This window comes from Ananas comosus, linkage group 2 (genome assembly GCF_001540865.1).
Source record: "Ananas comosus cultivar F153 linkage group 2, ASM154086v1, whole genome shotgun sequence".
Lineage (NCBI taxonomy): Eukaryota > Viridiplantae > Streptophyta > Magnoliopsida > Poales > Bromeliaceae > Ananas > Ananas comosus.
This window is the reverse complement of record NC_033622.1, coordinates 7,903,106-7,921,379: the sequence shown is the minus strand read 5'-3', so window position 1 is coordinate 7,921,379 and position 18,274 is coordinate 7,903,106. Positions and strand designations below refer to the sequence as shown.

The 18,274-nt window shown below is 39.7% G+C and overlaps 1 protein-coding gene across 1 annotated transcript; it reads right to left on the bottom strand.

Moving 5' to 3' along the window:
- Positions 3,223–4,962, bottom strand: LOC109706944 (protein IRREGULAR XYLEM 15-like). Its single transcript, XM_020227972.1, has one exon. The coding sequence runs from the start codon at positions 4,813–4,815 to the stop codon at positions 3,823–3,825; it is 993 nt and encodes a 330-aa protein (XP_020083561.1). The 5' UTR covers positions 4,816–4,962; the 3' UTR covers positions 3,223–3,822.

Sequence of the window (18,274 nt, the reverse complement as noted above, 5' to 3'; positions counted from 1 at the left end):
GATATTTTATGCATGAATCTAGAGCTAGAACAATGGATTCTTCCATTGGTTGAAACCTACGGCTCCAAATAGGGGTTTTGGGAGATAATGGGTTTTGATCTAAATTGGTTGTATATGAACCTAATTGCTAGGTGTGTAAGCCCGTTGGCGGCAACGGTTCGGAGATTCGTCGAGCCAGTGCGGAGATATCGCCAATGGGAGGGCGTTTCGGCTTTGTTTCCACCCGAGAGGTCGAGGCGGTGACTAGAGATCGCGAAATCGAATTCCCGACCTCGCTACGTCGCTAAGAGGTGGGTGGCGTCATCCCGAAGCAGTTGAACTGCTCCCTATGTCTAACTTTCATTGTTGATTAAATGTGCATATCGAGATCTTGCATTATAGAGTGCTTAGATGGTCGTTACATATTCTTGCATGCTAGTGGTAGTGTAGTGTTGTTTGCTTGGCACTTGAATCTAGTATGCATGAGGTTTACATAATGTGACTTGGAACCCTATAATGAGATGATAAATGGTGAATGTGCCCTATGTGGATGAAAACCTAGTGATGTATAAACTAGTGTATTGGAAACACTTAAACAAGAACGAGTGGCATCTAGATAATGTTGAACATATGATGTGTGGCATAAGAACTTAGCGCAGTCGAAACACTACCATGTTGAGTATAGGGATACTCGGATTTTCATGATGATGTTACCCTAGTTGGTAGGGTATCCTTAGTTGACGAGGATTGGATCGTGCTCGCGTACCCTGTTTTATGCTTGTCGTGGTCGCTCCACACAAGCCGTGCACTCCGGAGGTTTAGTCACACGTGACGGCAGTAGCTGGCTTTCCGCAGGCGGTCTCGGGTGAGTCGAGCGGCTTGGGACTCCTCACCTATGGGATTGAGACGTGAGTTGAGGACGAGCCCTTGGGCTAGCCAAGTGATTGGGTAATGTAATGAATAGCATTATAGTTGAACATAGTAGTATGCAAGGTTTAAAGTGCCGTGGCACGGGGGCGTACCGTTATGTCCCTGGCACGGTACAGCACAGGCACGCTTGCGTGCCGATAGATACGCATGATCTCCTACTGGTACGCTTTGGCACGGATTTATTTCAGTTTTTTTGGTTCCAATAAATTCTTATAATGTTATTTTGAAATATTTAAATAAATAATAATGAATATTTACTATATATCTTACTATACTCATTAATTAACATACATGTAAGCTTTTTGCAAGTAAAATACAACTATACTTGATGTAAAATAGAAATTAAAATACAATAATAAAATTCACAAGTATAATAATTATTTAAATTTACATCTTTATATAGAGATGACTACTTAATTCGACATAGATCGTCGCGTTTGATCATATGGCATATTATCATATGAAAATACAAGATTTATTTGACAATATTGATATAAATATTATTGGTATTGTGAGAAAGCCATATATTCCCGATATTACATCTATATTTTTTGTTTTTTAAAAATATCTTATCAAAATTTGTTTAGGAGATCGATTTTTGTTCTCTTGATTCACCGAAAGCTTCGCGGTGCGACAAATTTTGAAAAAAATATATTGCGAAGAAAAAATGGATGTCTGTTGATCGGATATGTCAATTAAAAAGACAATGTAAGTAGTCCAAGGGGGACTCGATACCCTAGAGAACAAAAGAAAAAAGAAAAAGCCAAAAAGGAAAAAAAAAGAAAAAAAAAAAAAAAAAAAAAAAAAAAGCGGTACGCACGATACGTGCTCCCGGCACGCACCTGCGTACCGCTTTGTCTCGAGCGGCACGCATGTGCGTGCCGCGAGACAGAGGGGGGTCCGAGACCCCCTCTGTACCATGCCCCCTTCTTGGGGGCACGGTACGTCACGCCCCCGTGCCGCATGGCACGGGCGGCACTTAAAACCTTGGTAGTATGATAGCTAGCCTTATACTATGTAGTGCATGTATTCATTATAGTGGATTGAAGCATAGTAGATTACTTGCATACTTTCTTACTATGCTATTGTTGCTTCTATATCTATCTATCTATCTGCCTATGCCTGTTTAGACCTAGTGGGGAGATCGGCGGTGTCGGCGACCGAAATCACTGGAAACTATGGACAATAGTTCTCACCCCACTTTGTTGCAGGGCCGAGCTCGAGTGCGCCGGGCGAAGATCGTGGTAAGGGCATCGCGCCCTAGTGTAGTAGCTTTCCTTCCCTTTTGCATTAGAGTTACCTATGTACATGAGTGTAGATGATGTATAGGTTGTGAGGTGCCTTTGGAGAGTTGAATGATCTTATGTACACATTTTGGAAGAATGTAAGTATTAAATATTGTATGTGATGTAATAGATAGAGTATCTCTTTTTGTTCACTCGTGTATGCTTGTGATGCTTGCTCTTACTTGTTTAGCACTGGGGGTACTCTCGCGGTAGTTGTTGATTGTGGATGTATTTCAAGTTGTTTTCCTCGGCGTTTGTTGTACACAATCTTGATGCTTAGTCTTGGGCGGACAGGAGAAGTGCTGTCCGTCCAGCGTCTGTTCCACGCGTCCGAACCGGATCAAATTGATAGCGGTCTCGGAGCGTGACACTATATACTCATAAAAATATAGTAGCCCTATCCTATATATGAATCAATTAAAAATATTTTACATCATAATATATACCAACACATTAGTAATATAAGAAAACATCATTCTTGCATACCGCGGCGAAGATTCTTTGAGACTAGTACACTAATAAAGTTCCGGAGAACCAAAAGCGCAACGCCAACAGTCTCTACTCAAAATAGGGAAATAAAAAAATTAAACATTCTCCATTCGGAATTACCCTAATTTCATATTAAAGCGACATTCAATGACAAACATAGCAAATTTGGGCTAATCAACACACATGGCATCCCACTGTCGGAACTGTTTTTTTTTTTTTTTTTTCCTTTTCTACTTCATATTTTGAAGTGAATGTCGTGCAAATAAAAATTTAATAGGCAAGTTTTTAAGGTTAATTATTAAATTCATCATTTACTTACTTCGTGTGTTCGATAAATATATCATTGGAATTGTTCCTACTAAATTTTTATTCACGCAGAAAGAACATATATTTGGAACAAACTAAAAAAAGAAACCTAATAAGAATATACCTCCATAAACTCATATTCCTCTGCACTATCTATCTCTCCGTCTATTATATAAGGATATGCTCATTGAAGTTTGAAAAGTTTGAAACAGACAAAAAATTAAACAGCGGAAAGAAAAAGATATGCTCAATTATTTTACTAAATTTAATTACTAAAACATTTTGAAATTTCCAGCACCAAAGTATCTTCAGCATCACACTCCAATACTCTATATAGGTACAAATTTGGGAAAGCAAAACAAGCATTTGACGAATAATAATTACAAATTAAAAGAAAATGGAAGGGGCACGGTTGAGCTGAGCTACCTACAACTATAAAGGCGACAAAAATATACAAGTAACCCCGTCGAATATAAGAAATTTATTAGGAATTTAGAACCCCTCAACTATTTGCCTTTCTTTGCTGAGACAATCCGTCAACCTCCAAAGTTTTTTAATCTATTTTTTCTTTTCGTTGATTAGATAAGATTTTTTTTTTTAAAAAAAAAAAAACTAATGATTGGTTAATCTAGTGCGATGGATAAACGCATGTTTCCTCATTTGATGTAACAGTAGGTTCTCTCGACTAGTAGCGGCTGATGGCTGATACAGCCATCGCATTTAACAAATTAATTAAGAAAAAATTTAATTCGACTTAAGAGAAATAAAATTCGGAGCGCATATTGGAGAAAGTTGGAAGAGTCCTACAGTCTGAGCAAATTCTATACTTGGCCTAGAAGGAGGGGGCGGTGGAGTTGGTGCAGAAGGCGCCGGTGCCGGCTGCGGCTGTGGCGGCGGCGGCGCGGATGACGAAGTGGGCGAGGGTGGGGGTGGAGGTGGCAGCGGCGCGGTTCTGCTCGCAGAGGAACTCCTGGGAGCAGGCGCGCTCGACCTCGCGGTCGTAGTCGTGGACGAGCACGTCGGCGTCCTTGCCCTTGCGGGAGCGCGCCATGACGGCGGCGGAGAAGATGGGGGCCATGCGGCCGGGGGCGGCGGGGTCGTTGCCGCGCGGGCCGTCGACGAGGATGACGTCCCAGGCGACGTCGTAGAGGTGGTTGGGGAGGTCGTTGAGGGCGAGGGGGCAGTCGGAGAAGAGCAGGTCCTGGACGGGGCGGCACTCGGCGGCGCGGGCGGCGCGGGCGACCGACAGCAGGCGGCCGAGGTCGCGGGCGCGGGCGTAGGAGGCGAAGGCCACGTCGTAGGCCTCCAGCCCCGGCAGCAGCGACTCCATGTGGGCCACGTAGTACTCGTTCTCGTCCAGGAACACGGTGCGCCCGCCCGCGTTCAGCGCGCGCCACAGCGGCGTCTCGGCGCCCAGCCCGAACACCAGCAGGTTGCAGGGCGCGCGCCGCCACACCACGCCGGCCGCCGCGCGGAGGTCGGCCTCGGCCATGCGGCCGCCGCTGGAGTTGGCCGAGGCGGAGGCGGACGCGGCGTAGTGGAGGAGGGCGTCGAAGACGACCGGGGAGAGCGCCGGCTGGCAGGAGGAGGAGCCGCCGGGCATGGGCATGGGCATGGCGGGGTGCGGGGGCAGGCGGTGGGCGGGGTGGCGGGAGAGGAGGGTGAGGAGGAGGGAGGCCAAGGCCGAGAAGGAGACGAAGGCGATGACCCACAGCCGGTGGATCGATACGAGAAAAGAGCCGCCGCCGCCGCCGCCCCCGCCCCCGCACCCCTTGTGGAGGGACGGGTGGAGCACGATCAGCTTCGCGTTGTTCGGGCCCTTCATTCGGCCTCTGCTCTGCTCCCTCTACTAGCTAGAGATTCGCTTATCGCTTATTCTTATCTGGGGATACCACGATGCCCTTGTCACCTCTCTCTCTCTCTCCAACCCCCTCCCTCTCTCTCTCTCTCTCTCTCTCTCTCTCTCTCCACCACTCTCAGCATCGCGGTCACTGACGTGTGTTCAAAAACAAAACCCGACTTACTTCCACTTGGACTTTGCTTGATCACTAAGCTNTGTTTCTCTATAAAGGAAATGGCTCAGTGGCAGGGGACCAGATATAGGGAATCCAAATCGGAAAGTATAGATTGCACTATTACTCCCCCAACTATTAGACCACTATTAATTTGGTCCTCAAACTATTTAAAAATTTTGGCTAAAGTAAAAAATGCCCATTTGCACTTTAGCGCTAGTCCCAATTTACTCTTGCATTAAATATTATATTAATTACTAAATTACTACTCTACACTTTGTCACCTTCTCAAATATATATTGATGAAAAATTTGTTAATAGGCTGTAAAACTTTATTAAAATGATTGAGTTGGCATGTTATATTGTTCTGCATGTCAACATCTATTCAATTTGTAATTCAAAAAATATATAAAAAGTTTAAATCAAAGAAAATTTTCTATTGCATTACATAAAAATAACTTTCTTTACAAATTTAATTTTATAAAACTTTATAGATGAATTTAATAATTATCTCTAATAGGTAGATCTATTTAAGATAACAAAAAACAAATTATAAAAGACTAATTGTTGTAATCTTTTATGCGTGAAATTATTTGAGACAAGCACTAAACTTCATGAAAGCTCTTTATAATTTAGCCGACAAGGCGGTCCAAACTTCTGAAGCTATTTGACATTAGGGTATCCATTTTGGAATTTTTCTTTTTTATTTAACACAGCAATTATTTATAAAGAGGAAAGGCCGTTACTTGTGTTTGGTTTATTCGGAAGTTTGTGCACCGCAAACTATCCATCACATATTAATTTTTAATTTAGCAAATCGATTTCCCACTATAAGAAGGTCGCATACAACATAACATGATATAATATAGAAAAAACTTTAAATACTACATTGATTTCGTACTTTCTCACTTTAGTAGTTTATGCTTTAAAGCTAGTGTATTACTTTCGTATCTTGTAATTTTATTTTTCTCTTTTTATTATTTTTTCTATTAATTTGTTTCGTTAAATCAGTGACAAAGTAAAAAACTAAAAGATACTAAAATGAATATTCAATAAATTATAGAAAAAATTTCAATCGCTATCCATGTGGTTTCGCACTTTCTCACTTTAGTAGCTTATGGTTTAAAGTGTATTACTTTCGTACCCTATAATTTTATTTTTCTCTTTCTATTATTCCCTATTATAATTTTTTTTATTAAATCAGTGACAAAGTTAAAACTAAATGGTACTAAAGTAAATATTCGATAAATTATAAGTAGGGTATCTAAAGTTTTTGTATATAATTTAACCAAAAGTTAACAAAGGAGCTGATGAAATGAGAAAAATGAAACCACATACTACTACACTGATACACTTTAAACTACTGGATATTAAAGTGGAAAAATGCGAAACCATAGGAGTGGTATTTGAAGTTTACCTATAATATATATGTGGTTGGAGTGAAATATGAGAGAAGAGACCAAATACTGAATGGAAATAAATTTGACTTTAATATATCATCACTAATAGCAAGTAAATTTTACTAAATCCTAGCTACATAATCATATAAACTGCACAGGAATATTTTTGCATTACTAGATATCCTAGCAAATCCTTTCAAGCCGATTAAAATCTCATTAATGTTCCAAACAACAAATTAGGAAAGAAGAATTGTTAAACTTTATAAGAAATTAAGATCGTACTTTTCTGTCATGATTTCGATTTCTATACCGAATTGTAAACGGCGTTTCTTGCTCATGATTCGTCCTCGTTCATAATCTGCAAAAGAGCGGAATGTTTCGAGTCTAATTCTCTTATCATCGGAGATTGAGCCGTCACAAAAATTAGGATTAGGATTTGACTGGAACTTCTATATATTATATATTGGGATAATTGCCTATATACTCCTCATACGTTTGAAAATATTCAATTTATCCCTACTTTTTTTTTTCTTTCTAAAATACCCCTTATATGTTCCACCGTTATTGCAAAATACCTCCGCAGTTATCTCCTGTTAAGTTAACTTGGGTTAAATGTGAGTTAAATATCTACCACAGTTAAAAAAAATTAAAATACCAATTTTGCCCTTAACTTAAGGGCAAATAAGAAATATTGGTGACGGTAGAGGGGTATATTGGAAAAGACCAAAAGTCAAAATACTTTTTGTGCCCCTGACTTTAAGGGCAAATAAGAAAGTCAGTGATGGTGGAAGGGTATATTTGAACGGGCATAATAGTAATTTTACAAAGATAACAGAGTTAATTAACAAATTTTAAATCTAGAGGTATATTAGAAATAGTTTGGAATGTAGAAAGGGTATTTTCAATATTAGCCTTCTAAGAATGGTAAATCGAAAAGTCGAGAACTTTTCAGGGGTATATAAGCAATTGCCCCTTATATATTTATATATAACTTGATGTAAGGATGTTAAATCACGTCCGTCCATCAAAAACGTGTTCAACTACATCCTAACCGTTAGATCTATCGTGTCTTTATAGATCGATTTGAATAGACCGAATGTATCTTTAAAGATCACCTTTAATAAATCGCATGGGCCACATCCAACATTCTACCATTTAGCCTAATGATATATTTATACCGTATAAGCGATGCAAAACTTTATTAGGTATCAACTAAATTATACGGTCGAAATCTCCTACTCGACTAAGCAATCACAATACTTTGATAATAGCAGTTATATTCCAAAAGATGAACACTCCTTTCCATGTATTAAAACCACGTATTTCTTAATCAAATAACTTAATGAGTTACAACTGTATGAACTTATTATAAGTTCAACTCAGAGTCCCACTTTAGTGCACAATAATATTTTAATGTACAGAAGATAACTTTATACGCATATGTGTAAAAACCAAAATATGTTCTTACTCAAATAAGAATAGTCGCTAAAGTCTTTATATAAGAAGAAAGTACTTAAATTGTAAATGCAAAGATACCTAATACTTTAGTCATAGGATCAACAATTATCATTTTGGTCTCAATGTGTTAGATATCCAACTTCTTCTTGTCGTATTCTTTCATAACAAGATACTTTATATCGATATATTTGCTGTGATTTATAATTCGACTGTTCTTGGCAATGAACACTCACTACAACAAAACTATGTTTTAGCGGCGATTATTTTTTAAATTAGCGGCAATTACAATTGCCGCTAAAATATTTTGTGGCAATTTTAACAATTGCCGCTATTGGCAGGGTCGCTAAAAGTTTTAGCGGCATTTATTCTGGCGGTTGGTAAAAATCCAAATAAATGCCGCTAAATATTATACAATAACGACTATTATAAATGCCGCTAAATAGTATGCAATAACAACTATTATAAATGCCGCTAAATAATATACAATAACAACTATTATAAACGCCGCTATAATTAATTATAATTGCCGCAAAAAACATACTAAATGATTGATTAATAAAGCTTATAGCGGCAATTAAATTAATATTAAAATACTTGATTAACAACNAGGCGATAGAAACGGCGGCGCCGCCGCCGCCGTAGGTCACGAGGCGTCCCCCGCAGGATATGGAGCAGGATCTGGAGCACCGCTGATGGAGGTGTTAACCAGGAGAAGCCATTAGGGCAAGGGACCGAGGAGAGAAGCTAGGGTTTCGGCTTGGATCGAGAGGGGGAGAGGGTGAGAGTAAGAGAGAGAGAGAGAAGGGGGAGGATCCGATCGAGGGGGAGGGGGATCGAGAGGAGAGAGAGGAGCGGGGAGGGGGAGCGGGAGCGGGCGTGGGTTGAGAGAGGGAACGAGGTTGGGTTGGGTTAGGTTGGGGTTGGATTAGGATTATATTTAATATATAAATATTAGTAGGTATATTTGAACATAATTGCCGCTAAAGGTGTAATAAAATAATAGTAATAGCGGCCGTTTGATAATCACCGCTAAATAATTGCCACAAAAAGTTTCTTTTGGTGTAGTGACTGCAGCAGAGTTATCACAATAAATCTTAATTGGTCTTGAGATAGGGTCAACAACTCTTAAACCTAAAATAAAAGTTTTCAACCATAAAGTCTGTGATGAAGCCTCATACCAAGCGATGAACTGTACTTCCATAGTCGATGTAGCAACTGTATCTTACTTAGTGCTCCTCAAGATATAGCATGTTGAGCAAGGAAGAAAATATATCCTAATCATGGACTTTCTAGAATCCACACATTTAGCAAAATAAGAGTCCAAATATCCAACTATCTCAAGCTGGTCAGAATGCCTGAATGTGGGCATAAAATCCTTTGTTCTATATAAATATCTCATAACTTTTTTTACAACTTTCCAATGATCAAGGCCAGGGTTGCTTTGCTATCTACCCAGCATCCCCACTTAGACTTGGCAATCTCGACCCATACCCGCGGGTGCCTGCGGGTTACCCGCAAATTTGCGGGTATGGGTACCAACTTTTCTAACCCAAAAAATTACGGGTAAAACGGATAGGTACCCATTAAGCTGTGGGCATTTTGGGTAACCCGCGGGTACCCACGAGTACCCGCACATATATTTTTAAATTAAAAAATATATTTTCTTAATTCAAATACATATATTTTTATTTATCCATCCTAAAAATTTTTTTTATTGCGTCTTTTATATTACAAAATATGTTTGCTTTCAGACTTTAAATATTTTTATTGTATGTTATGATATTTTAAATAATGACTTATGTTATATTTTTAAAACTTATATATATGTGTTTGCATTTAAAAAATATAAGAGAAAAAAAGAAAAAAAATTACGGGTAACCCACATACCCACCAGCCCACCTGTGGCCGGGTATGGGTAAAGATGTTGACTACCCAAAAATTTGCGGATAAATTTTACTCATGCCCAAGTAACCCGCGGGTACAATGACCCGCTCATAGGTTACCCAACCTGCCCGTTTGCCAGGTCTATCCCCACTGCATGAGCTATATTAGGTCTGTTGCAGACTACGTATACATCAAGCTCACTACTGCAGAGGCATAGGATATGCTCTTCATATGCTCTCGCTCTAAATCATTTTGTGGGCATTATTTCTAATTGAATATGTCACCTTTTACAATAGACGGAGCTGTAGGTGCACAAGTTGCCATATTAAACCTTTCTAAAACTTTTTCAATGTAGACTTTCTGAGATAGAGCCAAAACTCTTTGAGATATATTTTTGTGAATTTTTATTCCAATAACATAAGAAGCTTCATTCGTATTCTGCATCTCAAAGTTCTTAGAAAGAAAATTTTTGGTCTCTTTAAGCAAATTTAAATCACTACTTGCAATTAGAATGCTATTCACATACAGAATTAAAAAAATATACTTCCTCCCACTGCTTGGGAGCTCACGGTTTCATGTTCTATTTCACTCCCCGATAGGGGTTCTTTTCACCTTTCCCTCACGGTACTACTTCGCTATCGGTCACCCAGGAGTATTTAGCCTTGCAAGGTGGTCCTTGCTGATTCACACGGGATTCCACGTCTCCCACTAACCTTAAGGTGTATCACTGGTCCACAATATTTTCTACGAAGCCAAATGTAGTAATTATATTATAAAACTTGATATACCATTGGATAAAAGCGTGTTTAAGTCCATGTATAGACTTCTTTAATTTGCAAACAAGGTGATTATTTTCATCTTTGCTAAAACCTTCGGACTGCTGCATATAGACTATCTCCTCTATATCCCCATTTCGAAATATCGTTTTCACATCCATCTAATGTAACTCCAAATCAAAATAAGCTACCAAAACTATGATAATTCTTAATGAATCCTTCTTTGGATACCGGAGAGAAGATTTCCTGATAATTAATGCTTTCCTTCTGAGTAAAATCTTTGGCAACAAGTCTGGCCTTCTATTGTTCTATGTTACCTAAAGAGTCCTTCTTAGTCTTGAAGATCCATTTAGAGCCAACGGCTTTGACTCTATGTGGTAACTCAACGAGATCCCAAATTTTATTATTCGCCATAGATTTCATCTTTTCCTTCATTGCATTATATCATAGGGAGGATTTATCTCCCTGCTTGGCCTCTAAAAATGTCCAGGGTCTTTATAATGTCCGACATCAAAGGCAGACTCCTAGAGATGGACCAAATAATCATCAAGAATTGCCGATCTCTTTTGTCTTAAGGATCTTCTTAAGCCAACCACTTGTTGCAAATTTTCATTATTTTGTGTAGCTGGCTCTATTATTATCTGTTCCTCTTGGGACATCTCTTCATGGGAAGGTTCAACTGGTTCAATATTTTCATACTCCAAAATTAGTTGGTCTCCATTATAGTCAAATTTACCTTATGAAAATTAACTAAATCATTGTCTACTGATGGATAACCAATTGAATTCTTTATTTTCTCAAAATCCATCTTCTCAGAAACAACACAACCACTTGCTTCAAATCCTCAAAAAATTTGGCATTCCTGGCCTTAATTATCTTAGATGAGTGATTTGGATAATGAAATCTGAATGTTTTGGAGTTTACCGCATAGCCAATAAAATATCCATGAGTGTTCTATTTCTCCTTTCGGCAACACTATTTTATTGGGGTGTACCACGCATCATATACTGCATAATGATGCCTTCACCTTCGAGGAATTGAGCAAATAGACAGGCCATTTGACCTTTATCCGTATGTCTTTCATAATACTCATCCCCTCTGTAGGACCTCAGAATCTTGATTTTCTTATCCAGTTGTTTCTCTACCTCAACCTCATAAGCTTGATAGTATCAAGCATCTCAGCTTTCTCAAATAAGAGATAGAGATACATGTATCTTGAATGGTCATCAATAAATGAGATAAAATATCTTTGACCATTGAAACAAGTAGGAAAAGGTCCACATATATCTATATATATGCTCTCAAGAATTTTAGAACTTCTGCTAGCATCTTTAGTGGTATTTGTGTTGGTATGCTTTCCCTTTATGAATTCCAAACAAGTACAAAAATCGGTAAAGTTAAGATTTAATTTGTAAGATTTTTTCTTTTAGTAATCTCTTTATTCTCTCTAAAGAGATGTTGTCACGCCCCGTGCCCCGCCTATTTGGTCAGGTTCGGGCACGTCAACAGACCGCCGAACGGACAGAGTTTTTGCTGTACGTTCTAGGCATCGCAATCGATAGAATGTACGAGATTCCAACCATGAACACATTTCAATCAAAGATTGCATAAGAAAGTATCAAAAACATAAAACTACTTGCTATTACAAGCATTCATACTAGATACATTCTTACATCACAGTTACTATTACATTTTTCCAACTTCCGAATACAATCCAAGTTACAATAATTTATTACAAGTTTAATCCATTCATTTTGATCTTTTCATTTCCCTCTACCCCTAGGCTATGCCGACTCGGGGTACTACTATCTCTGGTCTCTGGGTAGGGCGCTATCTACGGAGCTACGCTGTTGCCTTGTGCCGCCGCGCCGCTCACGTGCGAACCTGTAACACCCCAAACAATGTGGGGTGAGAACTGTAACACACTGGACCTTTGCAAATTGCGAGGTTCGAGTGATTGGCCGTGTTCTGAGCTTTTCCAGATTTTCTGGTGGGTCGTTGACTGTGTTCCGACCTATGGCACGTGTCCCGAGATTTGTGGTACAAAGCCTTGCACCAAAACCCAAAAAAAGGGGATTTGACTGACTCTCGGATTGAGTTCTGACGGGCTTATACCAGTACAAGGTTGTGCTTGTACCGGTACAAGGTTGATGGTTGTACCGGTACAGTCATCGGAGCTTGTACCGGTACAGAGCCGCAGAGCCCAGCAACCCGAGCCTCGGGTTTGGATTTCGTGGATCTTGTACCGGTACAAGAGCCCGTGTACTGGTACAAGGGGGCTGATTTCATGCAGTTTGAACTGCAGGGGGCTTTTTGCGATTGTGGACTTCTTATTAGTACCCCCACGCCCTAGGGGTCTTCTCCTGAGCTTGGGACCAGCAAGAGGAGAGGTAAGGGAGCCCTTTTTTATTTTCTTTTGATCTATTTGGATTTTGGTAGGATTTTAAGAGATTAAACCTCTCTTTTGCTTCTTTTTTTTTGATTGGAGGCTTTTCCACCTTTGGGGCTTTGTTTTGGAGCTTTGTTGAGGGGAGATCCTTGGACTTGGAGAGTTTAGAGCTTGGATTGGAGCTTCTAAGAGGTAATCTACTTGCTCTCTCCCTCTAGATTTTATTTTTGTTGATGGATTCAAGATGAAACCCTAGATTGGAGAATTAGGGCTTATTTTGGGCATTTTGATTTTAGGGCTTTTGGGGCTAAATCTTTTGGATTAGAACCTTTCCCTAGATTGGATTGGAAGGGATTTAGCTCTCTTTTGGAGCTTGGGAGAGATTTTCCACTCATTAGGTGAGTTTTAGCTCTTGTGCTATAATTGTTAATGTTTGATCTTATAAATGATCGTAATGCCCGTGTATCTCTTCGCTCAATACTTTTAGGGTGAATTGAGACTCGTGGACAACTTCGTTCGGCGAGACGAGGCACTACGCGACGGTTCGGTGGGTTTGACCTAGCCTATATATGAGAAATTCTCACATATGGTTATACATGTTCCGTAAATTAGAAAAGCATGCATATTCATACTAAATGTATTTATTATGATTTTTAGAATGCTTAAAATGCATATGTTACATATGATGAAATTTTGGACCTCTATGTAGTAGAAGTTGCTTGGGAGATCTATGGTTGCATTTAGCATTCTTTATGAGACTTGGTTTCATGCTTCTATAGTGTAAATGAGTTCGGATTCATGCATTTAAACTTAAGTTTACTTGTGACATGAAAGATGACAAAATTGCCATTTAGAGGTGTTGAACTAGAAGGTATGTGAACTAGAGAGCTAATGTCATCAAGCGGCATTTAGCTCGGGACATGTGTGAACCTAGTGGATAGGACCATTGAGGAATGTGGAACATGCTTAAACATTAAATGTCTAAGTGTCATAAAGGAGCACTAGACCTAGAGAATATTGGAACTTCTTTTGTGACTTAGAACTAGATCTTCGAGATGCTAGTGACTGTACCATGTTAGAGACATGGGGGTTGGATACTTGAGCCATCGACTACGCTTGTTTGCCATTTGTGCTCATTCGCACATGCTTGTGAGGGTCGCTCCCTACAAGCCGGCACTCCGGAGTTAGCCTACGCGACTTTTGTTCGCTCGTGAGGTATTGAGAAGCCTACGGGGTCGAGTGGGACAGACACATTCCAAGAGTAGGGATGTCGGGCTACCACAGGCACTTAGGCGGCACAAGCTGGACTACCTTGGGTAGGTCCCTTATTGGAAATGGGAACCGACACGATATTGAGTGTATGATAATCACTACTAGACAGATAGTAGTAGCTGGATTACTTGGACTTACTTCTAGCTTAGATGTGGACATTTGGGTATTCATACATACATGTAGTATGCTAGGAGATGTTGTTTATTGCATCCTTATATGCATTGTAGCCATGACAAAGTATCGCTTTCATATCTGTACAAAGTAAATCATGATATTACTTGTGAACATGTAGATTTACATATCATCCATGACAAGATAAAGTCGCATTATAAATGCCATGTTTAATTGCAAGTTGTAGCTTAGCATCTTAATTATGCTTTCTTATATGCGATTTACTCGTTACTATTATTCTTAGGGCTTACCCCCTTCTGTTCTTTTGGGGCCTAGTGGAGGCAATGAGTGAGTCAGTAATCTGCCCACTGGGACACTAATAAATATAGGTTCTCACCTGCCTCGTTTTTCTCCGATGTTTTTCAGAAGCGCTCTCACCGCGCAGGGTAGGCGCAGGGATCGCGGAGAGGAAGTTTGCTCTGACTATGCTTCCCTTCGAGGACAGTTGCTAGTGGTCTACCATCCTCGATATTTACTTTTTTTTTTGGCGAGGAGGTTGAGTGGTTTTGCCAGTGTAAGAGACCCACCATTTGTACTAGAGACAGATACTTGTACTATATATGTTTCTTTTATTGCTAGCTTTAAATTTCTTTACCTTGGTGTGATGATATGAACTATTATTCCCTGATATCATAGTTGCAGTTATTCACTTCCTTATTGTTCTATCCTCCTGCTTTATACTATCCCTTTTATTGTTAGACGCCTTATAGTTTAACCATATGGCGGTCGGCACGCTACCGGGAGGGCCTTTCGCGCGGTCCCCGGGCCGTGACAAGAACCAATCTCCATGAGTTCCTAGTGGGTACAGTGCCACCCAAGGAAAAAGCTCGACCAACAGTCCAAGGATGGACTGGCAATTCATGTTAATCCAAAAGGCACTTACATGAATTATAATCATCATGTTATTGATGCAACTAACAAAATAAGCATGCCTCCAAAAATGCAATATGAATGTATTAGCAAATCCTGTAACTCAATGCGAGTAGATTAATGATTCTACTCGTATTATAGCCATTCTTTACACTTTAGCCCGTTCCTTACTTATTAGTTTAGTCTTATTCATAGCCGTTCTTACTTTATTCCTTGTCACAACTATGCTCATTGCGATTCTTTCCCTATAGGTTACACTTTAACCTTAGCCCCTATGACCACTCCGACCCGGTTCTTCAAAGCAATCTGGGAAACTAAATCGATAGCACGAAGCATTGTCTATCAAGTTTTTCTAGCCGTAATTTACCTCTGTTATCATTTTCATACCATTCGATTAACTATCAACTAACCACCCCAACGTCAACTCTAGGGCGCGACACATCCTAATAAGCCATCTTTTATCCAAGAGGCAGAAAATTTAATAGCAGCGAAGTCACTTGGTGGTATTAATAATATTCCAGCCTAGTTCTCTTCTCTCTATATAATATATAAAAGAGAGATATAGAGAGAGTCCGCCTATAGGTGCTTGTAATAAGAGACTGGTGTGCTTGTGAATTTTTTACCGTTCAGATCTAGACGCTTTAATCATTTTCACAGCGCCAGTTAGATATATAACTATCAACTAACTAACAACTCAACCCTAAGGGCCACATCATCCTAACACGCCACATCCTTAATCCAAGGGTCGAAACGAAAACTTACAAGCACAAATCACTTGGTATTTTAAAAGCATAGGACCTCCAATATATATATTTATATATATATATATATATATATATATATATATATATAGAGTCCGGCTGGGATACTATCGATAGCACGAAGCATTTGGTGCTATCAAGTTTTCTGCCGCTAAATTTATCTCTTTTATCATTTTCATCCGTTCGATTATACTATTCAACTAACCAGCCACTCAACCCTAAAGGGCCCACATCATCCTAACCGCACATCTTTTAATCTAAGAGCAAAAAATTTAATAGCAGTAAATTATTGGTGCTATTAATAGCATTCCAGCCAAGTTCTATATATATAATAATAAAAATTCTTTTTATATTTCTAAACCCCACTTGGGGTGCTCTGTAGGTAGCCCTAATGAATTGCCACGTGCAGCCCTCAAAAAAGAGCGTTGCATAAGGTTGCGGCTCCCCATGGGGCCGCCTAGCACAACGGCATCGGTGCTATCACGCCCCGGGACCGATCCCTTTGGCCGGCCCGGGCACGTCGAACAGACACCAAACAGACAGAGTCTCCCCTGTCCGCCCAAGGCTCAACACATGTACAATTCAAGTAGAAAGAATGCACAAGCGAAAACATACATAATGGCTTACACGAGGGTAAGCAATAGCCAGAGTGAAAGAATATTAGACTAAACAACTCACAAGTAGAATGATTAACTTTTAACCATTTACAAGCATTCAACTATCACATTTGCCTTTACATTGCTTTTCATCATTTTTTTTACATCACATTTCCTCAAAATAAAAGATTACATTCTTTTCTTTTACATCTCTAATCATCAAAAATAAAAGATGATATATAAGGGAATGCATCTACTAGCAAAATATGAAAACCCGACTCGGGTGGTCACTGTCTACGGCGCGATACCTTTACTGCGGTCGCTTGCCGACTCACTCGGTCCCGGCTCTATGGAAATAGTGGGGTGGGAACTACAACGAAGTTCCCAGTGGGTTCGGCCCCAATCTCACCGACTTTCCCACTAGGTCTAACTCAGGCATAATAGAAAGAATAAACAAGTAGATAATAACCGAACTATAACGAATGCAGCTAATATGCCTGAACAATAATACTCAATAATCATGCTCAATGAATTACTCATGATGAATATAAGTTCTTGGTTCACATTGTTCAATCTCCTGGCTAACCCGTGGGTTTCGCCCTCGTTAACTCACCAACTCAAAATCCCAATTCGTCGAGGAGACTCCTACGACCCGACGGGGACCGTCCTCTGGGGAACAGCAGTGATGACAACTCCGGAGTGCATCGCTCGAGGGGGAGCTACCATCCCCGAGCAAGGACTTATAGCGAGTATGATCTAATCCTTAACTCTAAGAATGTCCAGTTCAATCCGTTTCCTTAACTATAAGGGAATTATGCACAAATGACTCTTAACTCTAAGGTGGTATGTCATTATGTCTCAATTTCAAGTTCTTTGCATTCTTTATTTCTCAATCATGTCATTACACTAACTCTAGTGTTCTTTATGCCACACTTGTTCTCTTTGATGCCACACACAAATTCTAGTGTTCAAATACTTTAGCATTCATATCCTCATTAATGCCACACACACTAACTCTAGTGTCATCCTTGCATTTACTAATGCCACTCGATCTGCGTGTCATAGTGTCACATTTGTCCTCTTACCTCAACTAGGTTTTTATGTTACATCTCATGCATATATAGGGTTCTTAGGTTCTCAACCATCTCATAATGCAATTGTACTCACAACATGCAACATTCACATAAACATCATCTCATTCACCCTAAAATGCATGCAACAATACATATATGTATGCTCAATGAGTGACACATTAGACACAGAAAGAATNCATTCACCCTAAAATGCATGCAACAATACATATATGTATGCTCAATGAGTGACACATTAGACACAGAAAGAATTTCAAGGAGTTTGGAGAGCACCACCCACCTCGTAGGGTTGTTAGGGTGCTACGGTTAATTTCTCAAAATTTTCGGACTCCTATTCCTGCGGCAATCTGTACGAAAATCAATCTTTTTGTCAATATCTTCGCATAGGCTTTTCGTAACATCAAATCGAGCGCACCAACGCGTCGGAAATACCCCCAATTAGGTTTCGTGATCTGCAAGAAGACAGGACGTTTCGAGTCTAATTCCCTTATCCCCGGAGATGGAGCCGTCACAGACTATTGGATTAGGGTTAGACCGGGACTCCCGTATGTTACATATTTATATATAACTTAATGTAAGGATGTTAAATCACGTCCATCCATCA